The 26956-nt window shown below is 40.5% G+C and overlaps 1 protein-coding gene across 11 annotated transcripts in view; it reads left to right on the top strand.

Annotated features, from left to right (window-relative positions):
• The window catches only part of PHLDB2 (pleckstrin homology like domain family B member 2), a 130107-nt gene that overhangs the window by 38437 nt on the left and 64714 nt on the right, over positions 1–26956 (top strand). For all 11 annotated transcript variants that reach the window (XM_079921609.1, XM_079921618.1, XM_079921611.1 and 8 more), the window contains one exon: positions 19300–19683. In XM_079921609.1, the coding sequence (XP_079777735.1) occupies positions 19300–19683 (384 nt within the window). The remainder of the gene's footprint in view (positions 1–19299; positions 19684–26956) is intronic.

Raw genomic sequence — 26956 nt, 5'->3', positions numbered from 1 at the left:
TTATTGACCTGCCTTTTAAACATCTCTCATCAAAGATTAGATTTAGTGACTGTGCTGGCTAATTCTTATAATGAGAAATTTTCTTAGTTCTAGAACAATTTATGGGAATATTTGCCGTGAAGACTGCTTTTAAAGTTTGAAATTGATTCTTCCAAAAAAAAAGAAAAAGATGAAGAAGTCCAAAATAAGTATTAGAAATCAAACACATTCATCACTTTTTCAATGGAAGAATTTTGATTCAGTCATCTCAATGTGTACGTTAAGACATATTAGAAGGCACTTTTTAAAAAAAGTTAATCTCTTTATTTTGCGGTAACTGTAGATTCCCATGCAATTAATTATAAGAAATATTGATAATTCAGAGAGGTCCTGTGCACCCTATACCCAGTTTCCTCCAGCAGTAACATCTTGCACACTCGAGTACAGTGTCACAGACAGTGTTACCGAGTCCAAGCTCATACTGCTTGCCTCATGGCAGGCCATGAGGTAAATCAAGAGACGAGTGGTTGGAGCAAGGAATAGCAACTTTGTTGAGAAAGGCAGCAGACCGAGAAGATGGTGCACTAGTGCCCAGGAGACTCATCTTACCCCAGTTAGAATTCAGGCTTCTTTTATACTAAAAGGGGCAGGGGGTGGTTGGTTGTTGCATACTTCTTGGTGTCGGAATCCTTTGTTCTTGCAGCTGTCCTTGTAGGTCAGTCATGATGTTCCTGTAAACCTCCAACAAGACAAATGGTATTCAGTGTTCTGCAACTTTGTATCTCTATATGAATGGGAAAGTATAATTTTTTAAAAAGTCAGACCCTTGAGAATGGCCTATCGTGTATTTCAGGCTATAGGCAACATTCTTAACTTGTAGCAAAAGCAATAAAATACAAAGGTTGAAGTAAAAGAAACAGATCTAATATGGAGTCAGATTTGTTCTTCCCTGTTACACCAGGATATTCATGATGATGCAGTCAAGGTACAGAACAGTTTTAACACCACAAGGGTTTCTCCTGTTGCCCTTTTATAGCCACTCCTACTTTCCTCCTACCCTCATCTCCTCCTCAACCCCGGGCAACAACTGGTCTGTCTTCCACTTCTATAATTTTGTCATTTCAAGAATGTTACACAAATATAATCACATACTATGTAAACTTTTGCATTTGGCTTTTTTCACTGCATAATTGTCTAGTGATTGAGCGAGGTTGTTGATGTTGTTGACTCTTCTTCAACTCTAAGTCTGGGATTTATGAGGCAAAAGAAAATCCCAGGGAACCTGTCTCTGTGCTTTTCCTTGAGTCCCTACTTTCCTAACTGATCTGCTGCCTTCTCTCCATTTTTCAGGGTCTTATACTTGTCTTATATTTAAAATGTCTGAGGTTCTTAGTAGTACTTAGTGAGAAGAATAGGGATAAGGACCTCTACACCATCTTCCCAAAAGCAGAAATCGGTGAGACTGGTTTTTGAAAGTTCAGAATAACCAAGAACTTTGCTCTGGTGAAGTCTAATTGACTGCAAGGGGGAAATATTTCTGTGGGGGCATGTTTTACAAAAGAATTTTGGTTTGGAAAAATTGATGTTTTTCTCATTCAAAATGGCTAAGACCCTATCCCAGCTCTGGGATTGTAATTCAGATTTTGAAAAAAAGATAATTTTAAGAAAATGCTAAAAGTACAGTTAAAAAAAACAAGTTTCTTCAGACATGTATTATTCTTTCGTTTTGATTATAGAATAACAGAGCCAGAACTTTGAAAGTTTGTCTTTTCCATCAGCTCATGAAGACCAAGGCCTAAATCATGTTAGACAGAGATTGCAATTTTTGAAAGTTGTCTTGGGAGAAAGGAAAATATTGTTACTTTCCTAACAGCTCAAATAAAGAAGACATGTCATTGTTTATTTTGAATTTCTATATATAAAACTTGCTAGCATGCTTTTTCTTTTTCTTTTTTTTTCTTTTGCGGTACGTGGGCCTCTCACTGTTGTGGCCTCTCCTGTTGCAGAGCACAGGCTCCGGATGCACCGGCTCAGCGGCCATGGCTTACGGGCCCAGCCGCTTCATGGCATGTGGGATATTCCCGGACCGGGGTTCAAACCCGTGTCACCTGCATTGGCAGGCGGACTCTCAACCACTGCGCCACCAGGGAAGCCAGCTAGCATGCTTTTTAAATTTTAACACAGTATTTCCCATGAGATGTATCTCCCATCAATAGTTGCATTGCAGTACTTTCAGTTGATATGTGATAGCCCAGTCTCTTTTTTTCACTTGTTATACTTTCTTACATTTTTACTCCACCAACTTCTTTGTGCATTAAAAAAAAAGAGAGTTTATTTTTTTAGGATAGATTTTCAAATGTGAAAATTGAGTTTTGATACCTCTCATGAACTGGTTTTGATTGAACAATATAAGATATTACATAATATTCTAAAAGTATTTCAATGGATTGTATATTGTAAACTGTGGTCTTTCAGGAGAAACAACAAGAACAACAAAACAAAACAAAAAGATCCTCTGGAACTTAGTTAAGCCAAGGTGAAGATGTAAAGAAATGACAGTACTATTGGACTTTTGTTTTGTCATGTTTTCTTTAATGGTATAGAACAATAGCATAATTTCTTTAACAGGAGGGACTCAGACACCATGTAGATTTTCTTCCGAAACCCTGTCTGTGTAAGAGGAAAAATACCTGGCATATTTTTCTTACACACTGTGGAAATTATGATTATATTGATCACATGAATTTCATTTCTTTACAGCCAATGTTTTTCAGTCTGTAGGGAGAAGTGTATTATTTTCCCCCTTAAATTTTCTGTTATGTAGTCATTCATAACGGGCATTTTCTTTCAAATGGCATCTTGTAATATTTTAAGAGTAGGTCACCACAAGACTGATATTTTATAAAAGTAAAACTTATCAAAACTTGCATGTCTGTCAGTTGATTTTAAATGGCAAAATGATGCAAAAAAGGCATCAGGAAAGGAGTAAAATACAGAAGATCCTAGTTAGGTGGTCAGAGATTAACTTGAGTCTGCCTAGCAAATGCAAGGAATAGACAGAGGTGGAAAAAGCAAGTTGAGAAAACATTCTTGGATTAAAAAGTAACAGGATTAATTTAATCAAGTGGTAGTATTTTAGGACATGCCTGATATAAATGAGAATAAAAATAAACGTTACCTCAGCATACACATGTATTATATGTAATTCATATAATTATATATTAAGCGATGAAACTAATATTTAAATATATTTTATAAATGTGTTAATAATTAAACATATACTTATATTCATACATATTTTTTAAATATAAACTCTTTCTAGGAGAGGGACACAGCTAAAAATAATAGTAGAGGCAAGCAGGTTTAAGGGGCTATGAGTAATAGTAATTAAAAAAAAATGATCAGGAGTGTGAGGATACATTTATGAAATAAGATGAAAAGAACTGAATTTCTTTGGGTATGAGCAAAGGCAGGATGTGATAAACTCCTCAGGTATTTGAATGAGGCATGTACTCACAGGGCAGGGACTGGGTTTTTTTTTTTTTTTTTTTTTTTTTTTTTGTGGTACGCGGGCCTCTCACTGTTGTGGCCTCTCCCGTTGCGGAGCACAGGCTCCGGACACGCAGGCTCAGCGGCCATGGCTCACGGGCCCAGCCGCTCCGCGGCATGTGGGATCTTCCTGGACCGGGGCACAAACCCACGTCCCCTGCATCGGCAGGCGGACTCTCAACCACTGCACCACGAGGGAAGCCCAGGGAGTGGGTTTTATGTCAAGGGTGAAGTGTGCACTGGATAGGAGATGGATTTTTTGGAAGGTAGTTCTTTCTAGAAGCTACTCCACTGGACTTATGCTGTAGGGAATATATGTTGCTCTGTAACGGTGGGGATAGAAGGACCAAATGGCAGTCAGTGACAGAAAAAATTCCTTCCTCCCTGGGTTACTATGGCGACTGGGCTCAGGCACATGATCTACCATGGGGAGGCATTTTGGGCAATGAGGGCATTCTTTCTCTTTCCAGACTGGCAAAGGAACCCCATAGATTTGTGAATTTTCAGGGAGCCATTTGCCTACATAACATATTTTTCCTGTATTTCCTTTGCCTGAAAACAATTGGATTTGTTTTTCAGGTTTGTTTGTTAACCAGGATTAGAGATGGTTCCCTAGGACCCACAAGACAATTGTCTATTTCACGTCATACACATGAAATGGGAACAATGGGAGCAATCTCTAATCCTGTTTAACAAACACTGAGGACCTGCTCAGGCACCAGTTTTAAACTTTATAGTATAAAGTGTATGAAATGTTCTCATACACAAGCTCTTATCGGTTTCTCCAAGAACTTACGGGTAGGCGCTAATTTTACGATCTCTGTTTTACAGACCAGGTAATAGCCTAGAAAGATTGAGCTTCTGTGTTATGGATCTGGTAAGTCCAGAACTTCAAATCCAAATAAATGTTCTTTCCGCTTAATCAAACTTAACACAGATTCTGCCCTGAAAATCCAGTGGTTCTGTGAGAGGGAAAAGCCATTTTACCCCACAGATCATTAAAATATAAGATGACAGAGAGAGTTACCAAGCTCCCTTCATGAAAGTATCTTTATTTCAAAGTGCTTCTCCTGTTTCTGGTCACTTTACCCCTAATTTTCCTGGAGAAGTGGGAGGTGCCCCCTTCTCTTACCGTGTGTCCAATCCGCACAAATGCAGGACACACTGCCCCAGACTGCAAAGGGCTGGGGTTGATGGGAAGTGACGTGTTGAACATTGGCAACTTCTTTGAGATCGGGAGTGTGGAGTGGTGGGGCATGAAGGAAGGAAGGGAAGTAGAAGGGTAGAGCTACTGCGTCATCTGATAAGGATAATTAGTTGTTTAATTGATAATTTAATTGTTATTGGGGGTGTAGGGAAGGAGTTTGAGTACGTTTTCAGACAGAGGAGAAGGAGTCAATAGAGAGGAAATAAGAGTGTAGGAGGAGAGATAATTAATAGACCAAAGCCACAAAGAAGGTGGGAGAGAAATGGACGCAATGGCGCAAGCAGGGGGCTTTGCCTTGGAAAGACTGAGGGACGCTCCTAATATCTATATATATTTTTTAAAATCTTCACAACCACCCTATAAGGTAGATACTCCAGTAATCCCCTGTTCTATACATGAGGAACTAAGACTCAGAAAAGCTAAATGACTTGCCCAGGGCCACACGAGTAGCTATGGAAGCAGCATTCAAACCCAAGCAGCATGGCTCCAAAGTTCATGCTTTTAACCACTATGGTACAGTGAGGAAAGGAGGACCAGCTAGATAAAGATGATAGAGGAGGGAAGTTTAGGGAATTTAAGCAAGATGGCCTTGATCTCCTTAGGCAGTGTTTGTGCATTTGAGTGTACTGAGTATATTTGAGAAACAGGTACTGAAAACTGACTGAGTGGTAAGTGTTGCCTCAGTTATTTGCATATGTCTTAACTCTCCCTCAGTACTGAGTTGTCCATTACTATGGAAGGAGAACAGCTGTATGCGATGCAACGTCCTAATAGTAATCTGTGTATAACAAATGTTTGTTGATCAATTAGTAGCTGTCACGTTATTAGTACCTCGCTAAATAACTTGCAGTTGCCTCCAGAGCAGATACAGTCACACAAAACCATTACTCCTTTGTTTGTCAGATGTGCCTCCTTCCAGCTCAGCCCTTCTGATGGCACACGTGCGCATCTATTTAAACTCAGGGTGGCAGAATAAAGTACTTTCCTGACCACAAGCCTGAAGGTAGACTTCCCGGCCAGTCTATAAAGTAAAATAAAATATCCTTAGCACACATTAAACACATTAAACTGACTTCCATGAAGATAATTTGTAAAACCAAGCAATAAAAACTCCTTACTTATGTATACAGTTTCTTAATCAGATCTTTTGTCCTCAACTGATGAAAACAATACTAGGGCAATGTTTGGGTAAGTGTAAGGCCAATTACAAGGTTAAAAGGCACAGTCTCCAAGACCAGTCCTCACTTCTGACACTAACTGCGAGTTCAAGGTGTTCCCCAGACCACTCTCAGGTTCAATAATTCCATAGAAAGACTGACAGAACCCACTGAAAGCTATTAGAGTCACGATTATTGTTTGTTGCAGGGAAAGGCTACAGCCAAAGATCAGCCAAAGGAAGAGACGTATAAAGCAGAGTCAGATGTTTCCAGATGTGAAGCTTCCACTGTCCCTTCCCTTTGGCGTCAGGATGCGTTACTCTGCTTTCATTGGTGTGTGATAGCACACATGGAGTAGGCCACCAAGGAAGCTTACCTGAACTTTGGTGTCCAGAGTTTTTATTGGACTTCATCACACAATCCATAGTTGATTGATTGTCCACGTTGTTAATCTCTGTCTCCAGGTCGATTGATACCACATGACCCAGAGCACCCACGTGAAATCACATGGTTGGTGTCTCTGGAGTGTCCAGTCCCCACCCTAAGATTATCTGGTGTGGCCAGACTTGCCCCTAAGATTATCTGGTGTGGCCAAACTTGCCCTAATGAACAAAAACACTCATATCAGGTATGAAATAGATCACCTTCCAGAAGCCAACGGCAGAGGCAGACTTCTCTTTGGGCAAAGTCAAATTCTTTATTATACAGCAAGTGTATCTCAAAAGTTCAACGCAACATAGATCTGTTTCTCCTTCATACCCCGTGGCCAGCTTGGGATGAATGAGGCCTCTGCTCCACAGTTCCTCACTCAGGGCCCAGACTGATGGAACCAACGTCATCTGGAGTGTCACGCTGCCATGACAAAGTCAGGCATGTAATGAATCCTGTGCTGGCCGTTCAGGCAGAAGTGACACTTGTTGCTTCTCACATTTCATTGGCTGATGCAAGTTTGACAGTCATATCCAGTTTGGGGGTTGGGAAGAGAAGAACCATTTTATTCTGTGCCCAGAAAGAAGAGGACTGATCTTAAAAGCCCCAGGGACTTATCTCTACCCTAAGGGATTTATCTCTAAAAACAAATAGACCCACAGAAAGGACTTTTAGCCATTGCTTCTGTTTTTCCTCCTTATTGACCTACCTAATTGAGACATCAGAGTTTGATCGTGGAATCCTAGAAATTCTGCTTACTTGCTGTCAGCTCCAGCTCTTCTCATTCTGCCATCCACTTTTAGACCAAGGTCTCTGACCCTTGCTGGTATACCCTATGAATTTATTCCCAAAGTTTATTTACGGTATTGGGATCTAACAAGTCCTGATATAAAGAGGAAGAAATTTGGCCCATTTCTTGCATGTACCTCATTCCTCTTCCTCCAAAGAACCCCATCGCTCTAGCCACATAATAGTTGCTGATCTCTGAGCATACTATGAGAATCCATGACTCTATGCCTTTGATTATATGGTTCCTTTACAGAAATGCCCTGCCCACCTGTCCAACAGACCAGACTACTTATCCCTTAGGACTCAACTCACATTTCTTTTTCTGTAATTTTTGTGCGTTGCTTTCCCATAAAAGAATCCATTGGCTTTCGGTAAACCTCTGTTATCACTGTTTCTTTAATCGATTGACTATTTGTGCCTCTTGTGAAAGATTTGAGGGTAGAAATGCTGTCTTTTTTCCTCTTTGTATCCCCAGTATGTTACCGGGCAGAGTAACTTAATAGATTGTTATTGAACTTAAGATATGGAAACATTGAATCCCTAGAGTTAACAGAAGAGAGAGGTCTTTTTTATCAGTTATAACAGGTCCTCTTAACTAGAGAAAAATCTCCTTTCAACTAAATTGTTTCTAACCGTTAAAGGTTAACCCTTTGTTTTATGTAATAAATGACCTAACATATATAATTATAAAAGAGGGATTTTCTTTTCGTTTTTCTTGAGGTTTTCTTTTATTGAAGTATAGTTGATTTATAATGTCCTGTTAGTTTCAGATGTACCCAGTGATTCAGCTTTATATATATATATATATAATATGTAATATATATATTCTTTTTCAGATTCTTTTCCCCTATAGGTTATTACAAAATACTGAGTATAGTTCCCTGTGCTATACAGTAGGTCCTTGTTGGTTATCTATTTTATATATAGTAGCGTGTATGTGTTAATCCCAAACTCCTAATTTATCCCTCTGCCCTCCTTTCCCCTTGGTAACCGTAAGCTTGTTTTCTATGTCTGTGGGTCTATTTCTTTTTTGTAAATATGTTCATTTGTACCTTTTTTATTTTGAGTCCACATATAAGCAATATCATAAGATATTTGTCTTTGTCTGACTTACTTCACTTAATATGATAATTCTAGGTCCATTCATTTTGCTGCAACATGAACTTCATTCTCTTTTATGGTTGAGTAATATTCCATTGTGTATATGCACCACATCTTCTTTATCCATTCATCTGTTGATGGACACTTACGTTGTTTCCATGTCTTGGTCATTGTAAACAGTGCTGCAATGAATATTGGGGTGCATCTTTCTTTCCAAATTATAGTTTTCTCCAGATATATGCCCAGGAGTGGGTTTACAGGATCATATGGTAACTCTATTTTTAGTTTTTTAAGGAATCTCTGTACTTTTCTCCATAGTGGCTGTTAAAAGAGGGATTTTAACAAAGATTTCACCTGTGCTTAAGTATCAGCACTTGATTTTCCGCATAATGTATTTCTAGATTATATTCACAGGCCTAGGGCCTAGACTGGCTGCTGTTGATTACAAGGGGACTGGATGGGTTCAGGAGATGGAAGAGTTCCTGACCGAGAACTGTGAACTGAAGTGGGTCAGTGCCAGACATATTCCTCTGAAAAATAAAGAGAGCTCTGAGGTCAAAAGACATACACTCGGCCCACAACATTTTTTTTAACCAGTAAGGAAAATAATTGTGCAACATTTTCTTCAGGTATATATATATATATATGTATTTAACATCATTATTGGAGTATAATTGCTTTACAATGGTGTGTTAGTTTCTGCTTTATAACAAAGTGAATCAGTTATACATATACATATGTGCTCATATCTCTTCCCTCTTGCGTCTCCCTCCCTCCCACTCTCCCTATCCCACCCCTCTAGGTGGTCACAAACCACCGAGCTGGTCTCCCTGTGCTATGCGGCTGCTTCCCACTAGCTATCTACCTTACGTTTCATAGTGTATATATGTCCATGCCACTCTCTCACTTTGTCACAGCTTACCCTTCCCCCTCCCCATATCTTCAAGTCCATTCTCTAGTAGGTCTGTGTCTTTTTTCCTGTCTTACCCCTAGGTTCTTCATGAGCATTTTTTTTCTTTTTCTTAGATTCCATATATTTGTGTTAGCATATGGTATTTGTTTTTCTCTTTCTGACTTACTTCACTCTGTATGACAGACTCTAGGTCCATCCACCTCACTACAAATAACTCAATTTCATTTCTTTTTATGGCTGAGTAATATTCCATTGTATATATGGGCCACATCTTCTTTATCCATTCATCTGTTGACGGACACTTAGGTTGCTTCCATGTCCTGGCTATTGTAAATAGAGCTGCAATGAACATTTTGGTACATGACTCTTTTTGAATTATGGTTTTCTCAGGGTATATGCCCAGTAGTGGGATTGCTGGGTCATATGGTAATTCTATTTTTACTTTTTTAAGGAACCTCCATACTGTTCTCCATAGTGGCTGTATCAATTTGCATTCCCACCAACAGTGCAAGAGGGTTCCCTATTCTCCACACCCTCTCCAGCATTTATTGTTTCTAGATTTTTTGATGATGGCCATTCTGACCGGTGTGAGATGATATCTCATTGTAGTTTTGATTTGCATTTCTCTAATGATTAATGATGTTGAGCATTCTTTCATGTATTTGTTGGCAATCTGTATATCTTCTTTGGAGAAATGTCTGTTTAGGTCTTGTGCCCATTTTTGGATTGGTTTGTTTGTTTTTTTGATATTGAGCTGCATGTGCTGCTTGTAAATTTTGCAGATTAATCCTTTGTCAGTTGCTTCATTTACAAATATTTTCTACCATTGTGAGGGTTGTCTTTTGGTCTTGTTTATAGTTTCCTTTGCTGTGCAAAAGCTTTTAAGTTTCATTAGGTCCCATTTGTTTATTTTTGTTATTATTTCCATTTCTCTAGGAGATGGGTCAAAAAGGATCTTGCTGTGATTTATGTCATAGAGTGTTCTGCCTATGTTTTCCTCTAAGAGTTTGATAGTATCTGGCCTTACATTTAGGTCTTTAATCCATTTTGAGCATATTTTTGTGTATGGTGTTAGGGAGTGTTCAAATTTCATACTTGCACATGAACCTGTCCAGTTTTCCCAGCACCACTTATTGAAGAGGCTGTCTTTTCTCCACTCTATATTCTTGCCTCCTTTATCAAAGATAAGGTGACCATATGTGCGTGGGTTTATCTCTGGGCTTTCTATCCTGTTCCATTGATCTATCTTTCTGTTTTTGTGCCAGTACCATACTGTCTTGATTACTGTAGCTTTGTCGTATAGTCTGAAGTCAGGGAGCCTGATTTCTCCAGCTCCGTTTTTCGTTCTCAAGATTGCTTTGGCTATTTGGGGTCTTTTGTGTTTCCATACAAATTGCGAAATTTTTTGTTCTCGTTCTGTGAAAAATGCCAGTGGTAGTTTGATAGGGAATGCATTGAATCTGTAGATTGCTTTCGGTAGTAGAGTCATTTTCACAATGTTGATTCTTCCAATTCAAGAACATGGTATATCTCTCCACCTATTTGTATCATCTTTAATTTCTTTCATCAGTGTCTTATAATTTTCTGCATACAGGTCTTTTGTCTCCTTAGGTAGGTTTATTCCTAGATATTTTATTCTTTTTGTTGCAGTGGTAAATGGGAGTGATTTCTTAATTTCACTTTCAAAGTTTTCATCATTAGCGTATAGCAATGCCAGATATTTCTGTGCATTAATTTTGTATCCTTCTACTTTACCAAATTCATTGATTAACTCTATTTGTTTTCTGCTAGCATCTTTGGGATTCTGTATGTATAGTATCAAGTCATCTGCAAACAGTGACAGCTTTACTGCTTCTTTTCCAATTTGGATTCCTTTTGTTTCTTTTTTCTTCTCTGATTGCTGTGGCTAAGACATCCAAAACTATGTTGAATAAGAGTGGTGCAAGTGGGCAACCTTGACTTGTTCCAGATCTTAGTGGAAATGGTTTCAGTTTTTCACCATTGAGGGCGATGTTGGCTGTGGGTTTGTCATATATGGCCTTTATTATGTTGAGGAAAGTTCCCTCTATGCCTACTTTCTGCAGGGATTTTATCATAAATGGGTGTTGAATTTTGTCGAAAGCTGTCTCTGAATCTATTGAGATGATCATATGGTTTTTCTCCTTCAATTTGTTAATATGGTGTATCACATTGATTGATTTGCGTATATTGCATCCCTGGAATAAACCCCACTTGATCATGGTGTATGATCCTTTTAATGTGCTTTTGGATGCTGTTTGCTAGTATTTTGTTCAGGATTTTTGCATCTATGTTCATCAGTGATATTGGCCTGTAGTTTTCTTTCTTTGTGACATCTTTGTCTGATTTTGGTATCAGGGTGATGGTGGCCTCGTAGAATGAGTTTGGGAGTGTTCCTCCCTTGCAATATTTTGGAAGAGTTTGAGAAGGATAGGTGTTAGCTCTTCTCTAAATGTTTGATAAAATTCGCCTGTGAAGCCATCTGGTCCTAGGCTTTTGTTTGTTGGAAGCTTTTTAATCACAGTTTCAATTTCAGTGCTTGTGATTGGTCTGTTCATATTTTCTATTTCTTCCTGGTTCAGTCTCGGCAGGTTGTACATTTTTTAGAATTTGTCCATTTCTTCCAAGTTGTCCATTTTATTGGCATAGAGTTGCTTGTAGTAATCTCTCATGATCCTTTGTATTTCTGCAGTGTCAGTTGTTACTTCTCCTTTTTCATTTCTAATTCTATTGATTTGAGTCTTCTCCCATTTTTTCTTGATGAGTCTGGCTAAAGGTTTATCAATTTTGTTTATCTTCTAAAAGATCCAGCTTTTAGTTTTATTGATCTTTGCTATCGTTTCCTTCATTTCTTTTTCATTTATTTCTGATTTGATCTTTATGATTTCTTTCCTTCTGCTAACTTTGGGGTTTTTTTGTTCTTCTTTCTCTAATTGCTTTAGGTGCAAGGTTAGGTTTGTCTGAGATGTTTCCTGTTTCTTAAGGTAGGATTGTATTGCTATAAACTTCCCTCTTAGAACTGCTTTTGCTGCATCCCATAGGTTTTGGGTCGTCTTGTCTCCATTGTCATTTGTTTCTAGGTATTTTTAGATTTCCTCTTTGATTTCTTCAGTGATCTCTTGGTTATTAAGTAGTGTATTGTTTAGACTCCATGTGTTTGTAGTTTTTACAGATCTTTTCCTGTAATTGATATCTAGTGTCATAGCGTTGTGGTCAGAAAAGATACTTCATACAATTTCAATTTTCTTAAATTTACCAAGGCTTGATTTGTGACCCAAGATATGATCTATCCTGGAGAATATTCCAGGAGCACTTGAGAAAATTGTGTATTCTGTTGTTTTTGGATGGAATGTCCTATAAATATCAAATAAGTCCGTCTTGTTTAATGTATCATTTAAAGCTTGTGTTTCCTTATTTATTTTCATTTTGGATGATCTGTCTGTTGGTGAAAGTGGGGTGTTATAGCATGTTACTGTCGATTTCCCCTTTTATGGCTGTTAGTATTTGCCTTATGTATTGAGGTGCTCCTATGTTGGGTGCATAAATATTTACAATTGTTATATCTTCTTCTTGGATTGATCCCTTGATCTTTATGTAGTGTCCTTTGTTTCTTGTAATAGTCTTTATTTTAAAGTCTATTTTGTCTGATATGAGAATTGCTACTCCAGCTTTCTTTTGATTTCCATTTGCATGGAATACCTTTTTCCATCCCCTCACTTTCCATCTGTAAGTGTCCCTAGGTTTGAAGTGGGTGTCTTGTAGACAGCATATATATGGGTCTTGTTTTTGTATCCATTCAGCCAGTCTGTGTCTTTTGCTGGGAGCATTCAATCCATTTACAGTAAGGTAATTATCAATATGTATGTTCCTATTCCCATATTCTTAATTGTTTTGGGTTTGCTATTGGAGGTCTTTTCCTTCTCTTGTGTTTCTTGCCTAGAGAAGTTCCTTTAGCATTTGTTGTAAAGCTGGTTTGGTGGTGCTGAACTCTCTCAGCTTTTGCTTGTCTGTAAAGGTTTTAATTTCTCCATCAAATCTGAATGAGATCCTTGCTGGGTAGAGTAATCTTGGTTGCAGGTTTTTCTCCTTCATCACTTTAAATATGTCCTGCCAGTCCCTCCTGGCTTGCAGAGTTTCTGCTGAAAGATCAGCTGTTAACCTTATGGCGATTCCCTTGTGTGTTATTTGTTGTTTTTCCCTTGCTGCTTTTAATATGTTTTCTTTGTATTTAATTTTTGATAGTTTGATTAATATGTGTCTTGGCATGTTTCTCCTTGGATTTACCCTGTATGGGACTCTCTGTCCTTCCTGAACTTGATTAACTATTTCCTTTCCCATATTAGGGAAGTTTTCAACTATAATCTCTTCAAATATTTCCTCAGTCCCTTTCTTTTTCTCTTCTTCTTCTGGGACCCCTGTAATTCGGATGTTGGTGCATTTAATGTTGTCCTATAGGTCTCTGAGACTGTCCTCAGTTCTTTTCATTCTTTTTTCTTTATTCTGCTCTGCAGTAATTATTTCCACTATTTTATCTTCCAGGTCACTTATCCGTTCTTCTGCCTCAGTTATTCTGCTATTCATCCCTTCTAGAGTATTTTTATTTTATATATTGTGTTGTTCATCATTGCTTGTTTCCTCTTTAGTTCTTCTAGGTCCTTGTTAAATGTTTCTTACATTTTTTCTACTCTATTTCCAAGATTTTGGATCATCTTTACTATCATTATTCTGAATTCTTTTTCAGGTAGACTGCCTATTTCCTCTTCATTTTTTAGGTCTGGTGGGTTTTTACTTTGCTCCTTCATCTGCTGTGTGTTTTTCTGTCTTCTCATTTTGCTTACTTACTGTGTTTGGGATCTCTTTTTCGCAGGCTGCAGGTTCGTAGTTCCCATTGTTTTTGGTGTCTGTCCCCAGTGGCTAAGGTTGGTTCAGTGGGTTGTGTAGGCTTCCTGGTGGAGGGGACTAGTGCCTGTGTTCTGGTGGATGAGACTGGATCTTGTCTTTCTGGTGGGCAGGTCCACGTCTGGTGGTGTGTTTTGGGGTGTCTGTGATTATGATTTTAGGCCGCCTGTCTGCTAATGGATGGGGGCTGTGTTCCTGTCTTGCTAGTTGTTTGGCATAGGGTGTCCAGCACTGTAGCTTGCTGGTCGTTGAGTGAAGCTGGGTGTTGGTGTTGAGATGGAGATCTCTGGGAGATTTTCGCTGTTTGATATTACGTGGAGCTGGGAGGTGTCTTGTGGACCAGTGTCCTGACATTGGCTCTCCCACCTCAGAGGCACAGCACTGACTCCTGGCTGGAGCACCAAGAGCCTTTCATCCACACGGCTCAGAATAAAAGGGAGAAAATATAGAAAGAATGAAAGAAAGAGGATAAAATAAAATAAAGTAGGATAATAAAATAAAGTTATTAAAAAAAAGAAGAAAAAAAAAAGAATGGAGGGACAGAATTCTAGGACAAATGGTGAAAGCAAAGCTATACAGACAAAATCTCACCCAGAAGCATACACATACACACTCACAAAAAAGAGGAAAAGGGGAAAATATAATATATCTTGCTCCCAAAGTCCACCTCCTCAATTTGGGATGGTTCATTGTCTATTCGGGTATTCCACAGATGCAGGGTACATCAAGTTGATTGTGGAGCTTTAGTCTGCTGCTCCTGAGGCTGCTGGGAGAGATTTCCCTTTCTCTGTTCGCACAGCTCCCAGGGTTCAGTTTTGGTTTTGGCCCCGCCTCTGTGTGTAGGTCGCCTGAGGGCATCTGTTCTTTGCTCAGACAGGACGGAGTTAAAGGAGCAGCTGATACGGGGGCTCTGGCTCACTCAGGCCGGGGGGAGGGAGGGGTACGGAGTGCAGGGCGAACCTGTGGCGGCAGAGGCCAGCGTGACGTTGCACCAGCCTGAGGCACGCCGTGCGTTCTCCTGGGGAAGTTGTCCCTGGATCACGGGACCCTGGCAGTGGCGGGCTGCACAGGATCCCGGGAGGGGAGGTGGGGTTAGTGACCTGTTTTTGCTCACAGGCTTCTTGGTGGCGGCAGCAGCAGCCTTAGCGTCTCATGCCCGTCTCTGGGGTCCGCTCTGTTAGCCGCGACTCATGCCGTATCTGGAGCTCCTTTACGCGGCGCTCTTAATCCCCTCTCCTGGCGCACCAGGAACAAAGAGGGAAGAAAAAGTCTCTTTTCTCTTCGGCAGCTCCAGACTTTACCGGACTCCCTCCCGGCTAGCCGTGGCGCACTAGCCCCCTTCAGGCTGTGTTCACGCCGCCAACCCCAGTCCTCTCCTGCGCTCCGACCGAAGTCCGAGCCTCAGCTCCCAGCCCCCGCTCGCCCCGGCGGGTGAGCAGACAAGCCTCTTGGGCTGGTGAGTGCTGGTCGGCACCGATCCTCTGTGCGGCAGTCTCTCCACTTTGCCCTCCGCACCCCTGTTGCTGTGCTCTCCTCCGTGGCTCTGAAACTTCCCCCCATGCCCATCCCCCGTCTCCGCCCGCGAAGGGGCTTCTAGTGTGTGGAAACTTTTCCTCCTTCACAGCTCCCTCCCACTGGTGCAGGTGCCGTCCCTATTCTTTTGTCTCTGTTTTTTCTTTTGCCCTACCCAGGTACGTGGGGAGTTTCTTGCCTTTTGGGAGGTCTGAGGTCTTGTGCCAGCGTTCAGTAGGTGTTCTATAGGAGCATTTCCACGTGTAGATGTATTTCTGATGTATCTGGGGGGAGGAAGGTGATCTCCGCGTCTTACTCTTCCGACATCTTCTCCTGGTCCCCGCTTCAGGTATATTTGTTAAGCTCTTTTGTCCCCTTCAATGCTTTCTTTGATATATGGAGTTGGATGAAAGGGAAAATGGAGAGAGAGAGAAAAAATTAAAATGTATTTTAAATAATATAATTCAAAGGGACCTACGTTCTAAACCCTTAACACCAATGTTTTGGGCCATTTAGATATTTGGGCTCTCTACTGGTGCCTTTTTCATGAGAATGCTGTGTGGATTGCTGGTTTGGAAGGGTGGGTAGGAATTGGAGATGTCAAAGAGGGTAGCCTCCTAATTCAGCAGATTGTTAGGTGAAGCCTTAAAGAAAATTGAATTTTAGAAAGAGAGCCACACATCTCAGGTTGCCAGTGCCAGTTTGTGCTTGCTGTCCCAGCGTAATTATTAATAGTGCCCTATTTGATTCTCAAAAGTGTCCTGTGTGGAATGACCCCCCTCGTTTTAGGTCATGCAGAGTGGAGAATATTGGCGTGATGAATGGGAAAGATGAAGAGGGCTCAAGGGAGAGTTATGAGGGTAAATTCTGTGCAGGCTTTCCTTAAAAGGCTTTTCGTGCTTTCTGAAATGCCTCGCAGACTTTCTTCTGACGCACTTCTCATCATCAGTTTATTTTTCTTTGATGCAGTTCTTATGGGGCCAGTGTGTCTCAGCACGGTCTGGATTTCTGTTAGACTCGTGGGCAGCAGTGCTGCATCCATGTGTGATTCAAACCTGAACAGATGGGCTGTGAATGGGGTGATAAGAATAGAGAAGCACATAGCAGTAGACCAAACTTCCTGTGTACCCGCCTTTGAATACTGTTTCACTGTCTGAAATAGCATTCATCTTCTGGCTGGGATCATTTATTCCCTCTGGAATTAAGCAATGGCATTGGCAGCAAAAGAAACTATTTTGGGAAGGAGATGTGGGAGGAATTTTGCTATGTATGACAGGCTGGGCAGAAGTACCTTTCATGCTTTTGAGGACCACACTGTTCATTAGTGCCCTGGTAAAGAGAAACTGACAACTTTCCGATAATCCCAAATGTAGTGAATGTTGAGGTGAATGCATACGCACTGTCATCTATGAAGATTAGCAAAGACTGAGTTTAGATGCTTCAACTTAATTCACCTACATGGCAGAAAGAGAATTTTTCTTTGGAGATTAGCCTCTAATGCAGATGCTTTTGAGAAGGGGTAAAATATAACATCTTGTTCCTGTCCCCTTCCTCACATATGCCCTTGCAGTTGTCTTTGCATATTCACATGCAGACTTTTCTAGATTGTTGGAGTTTAAAATAAGGCAATGAATGCTGTGTGTCCCCCCCTCCTTCCCCACAAAGCTGAGGTGGGTAGGGCTTGGCAGCTGGTAGCGGCTACAGAGATAAATAAGCATCAGGGCTCCTGGATGGACAGGGTGCAGAAGCGCCTGGGATGAGGTTGTGCAGCCGAGTGCCTTCCGTGGGACGAGGCCATGAGGATGGAGCTGCAGCTGGAGTCCAGAAGTTCAGGCAGTGAGAGGGAGGTGGGGCTTATAAGAACCCGTTTAATAGTCCTTTTGATCAAACTGTTGCATTTTTGGGGTGGGGAGAGTGCTTTAGAGGACAGATGAAAGTCATTTCATGCTATTTTGTCATTTAATGGATGTATTTAATGAAAACCAGGGAATTATGTTAGTCTGTTCCTATTTGACTTTTCTATTTGATACTCTTCCGCTAATAAAGAGAACTACCTTCAGAATTTAGTTTTTACAAATTTTCTGCAATTAGATATTAAAAACAGCAGCCCAGGGCTACTTAACACTTTTCTATTTTGTTACTGATAACCAGTTTGGAAAACGTTTCTCTTTTCTCTTTTCTTTTTTTTTTAATTAATTTTTATTGGAGTGTAGTTGCGTTACAATGTTGTGTTAGCTTCTACTGCATGACAAAATGAATCAGCCATATATATACATATATCCCCTCCCTTTTGGATTTCCCTCCTGTTTAGGTTGGAAAACATTTTTCTATGGAAGACTTTTGAATTCTCTTTTCAATGTGGTAGATGTAAAAACCAAAGATGATTTTTGCTCTTTTATTATTTTTTTTCACTTTGGCAGTTGGGCTAATGAGAAAGGTGAAGATGTTGAGATTCCCCACTCCAAAGAGTGCTGTCTAGGTTTATGATAAGCATTTTGTAAACTATATCCCCTTGTTCACAAAGGTATAGTAAGTTTACTTAAAGTCAAAAATCATAAATACCTATGTGTTTTACATGGGGAGCTTGGTGAAGTGTCAGTTAGTGGTACCATTATAGACATCAATGGCCTTATATTAATTTTTTTTAGACAAATAAACTGTCATTTTATTTTCCAGCTAAATGATTCAAAGATTGAATGATCTCAGAATTTGAAATATGCTGCTCTCTTTCTATCTGGACGTGACATTAAATGTTCTTCATCTTCTTGTGACATTCTCTTTTTTTAAAAATCATTTCAATTTTTCATTTGAGAAATTGGTGGGAAAGACCTTTATATGGTGACAAGACATAAAAAAGAGTTTTAAAAAATTTGAAGCATTTCAAGAAAAAAATTGAAGACCTAGTTATTATGCCTTTCAAATTAAGCCTTTTCTAAAGTAGCATTCTCCTTTTGTGTGTCTAAACAGTAGAATGACATTTCTATAAGGAAATTAGAGAATTAATTTTTTTAATAGTTTTAAAAAAAATTTATTTATTTTAGGCTGTGTTGGGTCTTCGTTGCAGGCTTTTTCTCTGGTTATGGTGAGCGGGGGCTACTCTTCGTTCATTGTGGAGCACGGGCTCTAGGCGCATGGGCTTCAGTAGTTGTGGCACACGGGCTCAGTAGTTGTGGCTCGCGGGCTCCAAAGCGCAGACTCATTAGTGTGGCACACTGGCTTAGTTGCTCTGCAGCATGTGGGATCTTCCTGGACCAGGGCTCGAACCCATGTCCCCTGCATTGGCAGGCGGATTCTTAACCACTACGCCACCAGGGAAGCCCTAGAGAATTAATTTTAAACTCAAATATTAAGTCTACAGTGATGAATGAGCTAGATATTGTTGAAGGTGGATAGTAGAGGGAGGGAAGGGGATGAAGATTTTAAAAAGGAGATTAAACGAAAACATTTGAAGTGTTTGGAGAATTGATAAATCAGGAAAGGTCTCACTGAGTGCTAGTATGTGCTAGGATCAGCACTGGGATATACAAATAAAGAATTGAATTTGAGAGGAAATCAGGCATTGTTAACCTAGGTTTCATCTGGATTTATAAATGGGTTCATCAAAGATGATGAAAAACATCACCAGCCAAGTATCTGTGGGATTATGTGTGGGTTGAATTCACCAGGGGTCCCAGCCTCTTCCATCTTTTTATTCGGAGTTGTCTCCTTCTCACAAACTCACTGACCTTCCCTCCTCTGTGTTCTAGGAGAGACAGCGTCTGGAGACCATCCTCAGTCTCTGTGCTGAGTACACAAAGCCTGACAGTCACGTGTCCACTGGCACCACTGTGGCAGATGTACAGAAAATCAATAAGGAACTGGAGAAGCTGCAGCTCTCTGACGAGGAGTCCGTGTTTGAAGACGCCCTGGTGAGCCCTGACACCAGATACAGGTGCCACCAGAAAAGCTCTCTCCACGATGCAGACCTGGCAGGCTTCGGGAGCCTCAGTCAGAGTAGTGCCAGCTTCCTTTCCCTCAGGAGCTCCAGGAATGATGAACTGATCAGGGACCTCACCAGGACTCCCCCACCGCCCTCCTCTGCCTTTCTGAAAGCTTCCAGCGAGTCCGCTTATCTAAGCATCCTACCAAAGGTAAAGCCGGCCACACACACAGATTAAATTTAGGGCCTGAACCATATGCATCTGCACTGGCCTAGATACTAGAGGTTTTATCCTGGTTGTTTTCCAAACTGTTTTCAGTGAAGCTTCAATTTAAGAGGTAATCAGCTAAGCAAGGTGCAGCAAATTAGGGTGTTTACTATAAAGTAACAAATTTGCACTCTAGAAAATGTAGCAGTACAGAAAAGTATAAAGAAAAACAATTTCTCTTCTCCCTGCCCCCTCCAATTGTACAACTGAGAGAGAAAAACACGAAGTGTCTTACACGCCTTCTCAGTATTTCTGTGCATATATGGCCGTATATTATAAGCATAGACATACATATATACAAGTATAGTGTTCTGTACGATTTTTTTTCCCCTCACTGAATGTCTGGAGCATCTTTGCATATTACTATACACAGTTCTGCCTCATTCTTTGGTTGACTAGTATTTTATTGTTTGGAAATCCTATTTAAATGGTTTCCAGTATTTTATCAACAAAATATATATGCAACAAATATTCTGGAAAATATATATTAGCACAATTGTGCAAATGTGTCTGTAGGGTCACTTACTAAAAGTGGAATTGGTAGGTCAAAGAGTTTGTATATTATTCATTTTAATCAATATTCCCAAATTATACTCTCAAAAGACTGTGTATTTCCAGGTGACACTGAGTAAGAGTTTATCCATGCACCTTGTTATTCATACACTTGCCAAAGTTATGTATTATCAAAAATTTTTAATATGCTAAGTTAATGATGTTTTAATTTTCTTGCCTTTAATTATGCATAAAATTGGACATCTTTTCATATTTTTAGTTGTTCATTTGTATTTTGAGACACTCATGTTCTTCACCCATTTTTTTGTCTTAAGGACACCTTTATTATTATTTATTTAACTTTTTAAAGTTAAAGTATTGTTGATTTCCAATATTATATTAGTTTCAGGTGTACAACATAGTGATTCAATATTTTTATAGATTGTACTCCATTTAAAGTTGTTATAAAATATTGGCAATATTCCCTGCATTGGACAATCTATCCTTATATCTTATTTATTTTATACATAGTTGTCTGTACCTCTTTTTTTTTTTTTTTCCCCAGAACACAAATTTATTTGGCATTCGGATGAAGTGGTTCTCACAGCATCTTAAGAATTAGTGCCAACCCAACCAAAATAAACCCAAACTTAGTGAAAGGAAAACATAAACAGGCCTTGAGACAATGGCCTATAGACACCCACCCACACCAAGCAGGTCAGCAGCTCTCACAGGAGCACGAGACTCTCAGCCAGGGCTGGTCGGGATTCGTCTGACCACGGAGCACAACCAGATCTCATGATGGCTGGCCTAGGCAGAAGGCCGACCCCACCTCTCCCCTTGCTCCCCCACCCCCACCACCCCCAGTGGAGCTCAGCCCCTGGGGCACTAGCTCCTGGGGACACTGCGGGCAGCAGGCAAGGCCTGAAACAGTGCTGCACGTGGGCTGAGCAACCCCGGAGCCCTGGCCTGTCCGGAAGCAGGCCCCCCTCTGTGGCCCCCACAGCCTGCTTCGGGCCACCCCCTTAGTGACTCCCACATGCCCAACTGGCCCAGCAGTCCTTCGGTTCCCAAGGAAGTCCCCAGTCCCTGCCCTGTACACACGGGTCTGAGGCCTGGGCCAGAGACATGGGGGCTGGGAGGGACCCTGAGCTGTTGGGGCCAGGCCCCTCTGGGGCTCCGCGGGGGAGCCCACTCCAAAGCAGGAGTGCTCAGGACCTCACCTAGCACCAAGGCCTGTGACAGCTGCTCAGTGCCCAGAACACAGTGGAGGCAGGACACGCTTTCTGCTTTGTCTTCAGCAGCCAGTGCAGCCACTCTCCAGTCCCAGTCCTTGGCAGGGGGAGTGCAGGCCTGCTCGGCACGCAGCCTGCCCGCGTGGGGCTGCCTGCAGCACTCTGGCTCCTGTGGGCCGAGCCCTGGTCTGTGGGCAACTTGAGAAGTTCATGCTGCCCAGGGAAGAACAAAATGGTCCCCAGCAGGAGACTGTGAGAACGTGTCCAGAAATAGACTGTGCCAGCGAGGGCTGTCACCTCAGAGCACCCACTTCAAGTCATCCCCCGCTCACTGCTGGTCTGAGAGGGCGCGAGGGGCCAGGGAAGGGCTCCCTGATCTCAGCTGAGGGCCACGCCTTGGGGCCGCCCAGCACGCCATGGCTGGCTCTGGAAAGGGGGGCCCCAGGCCTGTTTGTACCTCTTAATCCCTTACCCCTATCTTACCTCTCTTCCATCCCTTTCCCCGTTGGTAACCACTAGCTTGTTCTCTCTATCTGTAAGTCTGTTTCTGTTTTGTTACATTTGTTTGGTATTTTTATTTTAGGTTCCACATGTAAGTGCTAATATACAGCATTTGTCTTTCTCTGGCTTACTTATTTCACTAAGCATGATATCCTCCAGGTCCATCTATGTTGTTGCAGATGGGAAAATTTCTTTCTTTTTTATGACCAAGTAATATTTCATTGCCTATATATACCACATCCTCTTTATCCATTCATTTGTTGATGGACACTTAGGTTGCTTCCATATCTTGACTATTGTAAATAATGCTGCTATGAACATTGGGGTGCATATATCTTTTCAAATTACTGTTTTTTGTTTTCTTCAGATATATGCCCAGGATTGGAGTTGCTGGATCATATGGTAGTTCTGTTTTTTGCTTTTTTGGGGAACTTCCGTACTGTTTTCCATAGTGACTCTACCAGTTTACATTCCCACCAACAGTGTATTAGGGTTCTCTTTGCTCCACATTCTTCCCAATACTTATTTGTGGACTTTTTGTTGTTTTCTGACAGGTGTGAGGTGATATCTCACTGTGGTTATGATTTGCATTTTTCTGATGACTAGGAATGTTGAGCATCTTTTCATGTGCCTGTTTGCCATTTGTATGTCTTTTTTGAAAAAATGTCTATTGAGGTCTTCTGCCCATTTTTTAATTGAGTTGTTTTTCTGATATTGACTTATATGAGCTGTATATTTTGAATATTAACTCCTTATTGGTCATATCATTGCAAATATGTTTTCCCATTCAGTAGGTTGTCTTTTCATTTTGTTGATGGTTTCCTTTGCTATGCAAAAGCTTTTAAGTTTAATTAGGTCCCATTTTGGGGGTGGTGGGGGAATCCAATTAAATTTTGGTGGAAACTTCAGGGTTTTGTGTATATGGTCATGTCATCTGCAAATAGTGACAGTTTAACTTATTCTCTTCCAATTTGGATGCCTTTTTATTTCTTTTTCTTGTCTGCTTGCTGTGGCTAGGGCTTCTAATATTATGTTAAATAGATGTTCTGAGAGTGGGCATCCTTGTCTTGTTCCTGATTGTAGAGGAAAATCTTTCAACTTCTCACGATTGAGTATGTTAGCTGTGTGTTTGTCATAAATGGCCTTTATTATGTTGAGATTTGTTCCCTCTGTATTGACTTTGATGAGAGTTTATCATGAATACATGTTGAATTTTGTCAAATTCTTTTTCTGTGTCTATTGAGGTGATCATGTGATTTTTATCCTTTGTTTTGTTAATGTGGTGTATCACATTGCTTGATTTTCAGACATTGAACCATCTTTGCATCCCTGGAATAAATCCTACTTGATTATGGTGTGTACTTATTGTCATTTTCTTACTTATTTACTGGTTGTTATTGTAGTTCTGCTTTTTTCTCTTTTTTTAGTTTGTTCCCTTGTGGTCTGATGATTTTCTTTAGTGATATGCTTGTGTTCTTTTCTCTTTAGTTTTTGTGTATCTATTGTAGGCTTTTGATTTGTGGTTACCTTGGGGTTCATGTATTGACCTATAGCTCTATCTACTTGTTTTAAACTGATAATCACAAGTTCAAACACATTCTAAAAGATCTACATTTTTACTCCCTTTCCCCATGTTTTGTGTTTTTGATGCCATATTTTACATCTTCATGCATATCCCTTAACTGTTTATTGTAGTTACAGTTGATTTTACAATCTTTGTCTTTCAGTCTTCATGCTCACTTATTTAAGTGACTGATCCACAGCCTTTACTGTATATTTGCCTTTACCTGTGGGATTTTTCCTTTCTTATAAATTCTCACTTCTTGTTGTAGCCTTTTCTTTTCCACTTAAAGAGACCTTTTTCTTTTAGGGTCACTTTAGTATTGATGAACTTTTAGTTTTTGCTTGTCAGAGAAATTCATATTTTCTTCAATTCTGAATGATAACCTTGTTGGATAGAGTATGCTAGGTTGCAGGTTTTTCCTTTTCAAGATTTTGAATATATCATGCTGCTTCCTTCTGGCCTGCAAAGTTCCCACAGAAAAATCAGCTGATAGCCTTATAGGGATTCCCTTGTATGTGACTCTGTTTTTCTTCTGCTGTCTTTAAAATTATCTGTTTATCTCTAGCCTTTGCCATTTTAATTATGATACGTCTCAATGTGGGTCTCTTTATGTTCATTTGTTTGGGACTACCTGTGCTTCCTGTACTAGAAATCTGTTTCCTTCTTCAACTTCAGGAACTTTTCAGCCATAATTTCATCAAATACATTTTCTATCCCTTTCTGTCTCTTTTCAACCTCTGGGACCCCTATAATGTGAATGTTATAACACTTGACGTTGTCCCAGAGGCCCCTTAATCATTTTTTAAAATTTGTTTTTCTTTTTGCTGTTCTGATTGGATGATTTCATTACTCTCTCTCCCAGATTGCTTATGTGTTCTTCTGTATCACCTAATCTGCTATTAATTCCTTCTAGTGTATTTTCCATTTCAGTTATTGTATTTTTGAGCTCCGTTTGGTTTTCCTTTCTTTCTTTCTTTTTTTTAATATATTTTCTGGTTCCTTGTTAAAATTCTTCCTGTGTTCATCTATTTTTTTTTAACCAAGTTCAGTTAGCATTCTTATTACTAATGCTTTGAACCCTTTATCTGGTAAGTTATTTATCTCTGTTCCATTAGGGTTTTCTTCAGGTTTATTTCCCTGTTCTTTCATTTAAAACAATTTCTTCTGTCTTCCCATTTGTTTAACTTTCTCTTTCTCTATGAAATTAGGTGAAATAGTTACCTATCCTGGTCTTGAAGGAGTATCCTTGCATGGGAGTGTCCCTATGCAGTTTGCATGTGCCCAGTGGCTTTGGTGGGAAAGCTGAATCTGAAGTGAGCATGGGTCACATCTTCTCCTGGGGTGTGCAGGCGGTTATCACCTTGGTGAGAGGTAGGGCTGGAGATGGAGGGACTAGAGCCAGAGCCAGGTGCAAGCCGGCTTCTCTTATGCTCAGTGGCTGTCACAGCCCTATCTGGGTGTGATCAGAGCTCAAGGTGATGGAACAGAAGCCCTGAGGGTCGGGTCCAAGCTGGTTCATTTCCTCTAAGTGTGCACTCCCCCCCACCCCCTAAAGCACCTCCATCCTGGTAGAGAGCTGCACAGGAGCAAGAGCAGCTGGGTCAGGCACTTGCTGAAGACAGGAGTAGTTGTGGGAAACCAGCCAGAACCCCACACAGTTTTAAATCTGCTTCCTCCCCCTTGTTCCCTAGAGTAGGCAAGCATGTGCACCTGCTCTTCATGAGCAGAGTCTCGGCTTCTTACAACCCTTCTCTAAGTCCCACTGGTCTTCAAACCAGCTAAGGGGACTTGTCTTCCTTGTGTTGGACCCCAGGGCTGGTGTGCCCAAAGGTGGTTCAAACCCCTAACTCTGCAGGGAGGATCTCTGAGCCCATCATATCTCCCTTCTCCTCTGTGTCCTGCTAAATGTGTGGGTCTTGCCTGATTGCTTCTCCTCTCTTCCTGCCCGACGCCATGTGGATCTTTACAGCCTTGTTTGTAGAAGAGCCTTTCTTGCAGACTCCTGTTTGTGTCCGGCAAGAATAGCTCCACATTTAGATGTATCCTTTTTTTTTATTGGAGTAGAATTACTTCACAGTGTTGTGTCAGTTTCTGCTGCACAATGAAGCGAATCAGCTACGTGCATACCTACATCCCCTCCCTCTTGGACCTCCCTCCCATCCCTCCATCCCACCCATCTAGGTCATCACAGATCACCAAGCTGAGCTCCCCGCTCTATACAGCAGGTTCCCACTAGCTAGCTATTTTACACATGGTAGTGTATTTATGTCAAACCTAATCTCCCAGTTTGTCCCACCCTCCCCGTCCCCTTCTGTGTCCATATGTCCATTCTCTACATCTACGTCTCTATTCCTGCCCTGCAAATAGGTTCATCAGTACCATTTTTCTAGATTCCGCATATATGCGTTAATATACGATATTTGTTATTCTCTTTCTGGCTTACTTCACTCTGTATGACAGACTCTAGGTCCACCACATCTCTATAAATGACCCAATTTTGTTCCTTTTCATGGCTGAGTAATATTCCATTGTGTATATGTACCACATTTTCTTTATCCATTCATCTATTGTTGGACATTTAGGTTGTTTCCATGTCCTGACTATTGTAAATAGTGCTGCAATGAACATTAGGGTACATGTATCCTTTTGAATTAGCTTTTTCAGGGTATATGCCCAGTAGTGGGATTGCTGGGTCATGTGGTAGTTCTATTTTTAGTTTTTTAAGGAACTTCCATACTGTTCTCCATAGTGGCTGTTTCAATTTACATTCCCACCAACAGTGCAAAAGGGTTCACTTTACTCCATACCCTCTCCAGCATTTATTGTTTGTAGATTTTCTGATGATACCCATTCTAACCAGTGTGAGGTGATACCTCACTGTAGTTTCGATTTGCATTTCTCTGATAATTAGTGATGTTGAGCATCTTTTCATATGCCTCTTGACCATCTGTATATCTTTTTTGGTGAAATGTCTATTTTTTAATTAGGTTGTTTGTTTTTTTTGATATTGAGCTCCTTGAGTTGTTTGTATATTTTGGAGATTAATCCTTTGTCCATTGCTTCATTTGCAAATATTTTCTCCCATTCTGAGGGTTGTCTTTTCGTCTTGTTTATGGTTTCCTTTGCTGTGCAAAAGCTTTTAAGTTTCATTAGGTCCCATTTGTTTATTTTTGTTTTATTTTCATTACTCTAGGAGGTGGGTCAAAAAAGATCCTGCTGTGGTTTATGTCAAAGAGTGTTCTTCCTATGTTTTCTGCTAAGAGTTTTATAGTGTCTGGTCTTACATTTAGGTCTTTAATCCATTTGGAGTTTATTTTTGTGTATGGTATTAGGCAGTGTTCTAATTTCATTCTTTTACACGTAGCTGTCACAGTTTTCTAAGCATCACTTATTGAAGAGGCTGTTTTTCTCCATTGTATGTTCT

Source organism: Stenella coeruleoalba, assembly GCF_951394435.1.
Source record: "Stenella coeruleoalba genome assembly, chromosome: 5".
Taxonomy (NCBI): Eukaryota; Metazoa; Chordata; class Mammalia; order Artiodactyla; family Delphinidae; genus Stenella; species Stenella coeruleoalba.
The sequence above is the reverse complement of the archived record's forward strand: the minus strand, read 5'-3'. Positions and strand labels throughout refer to the sequence as shown.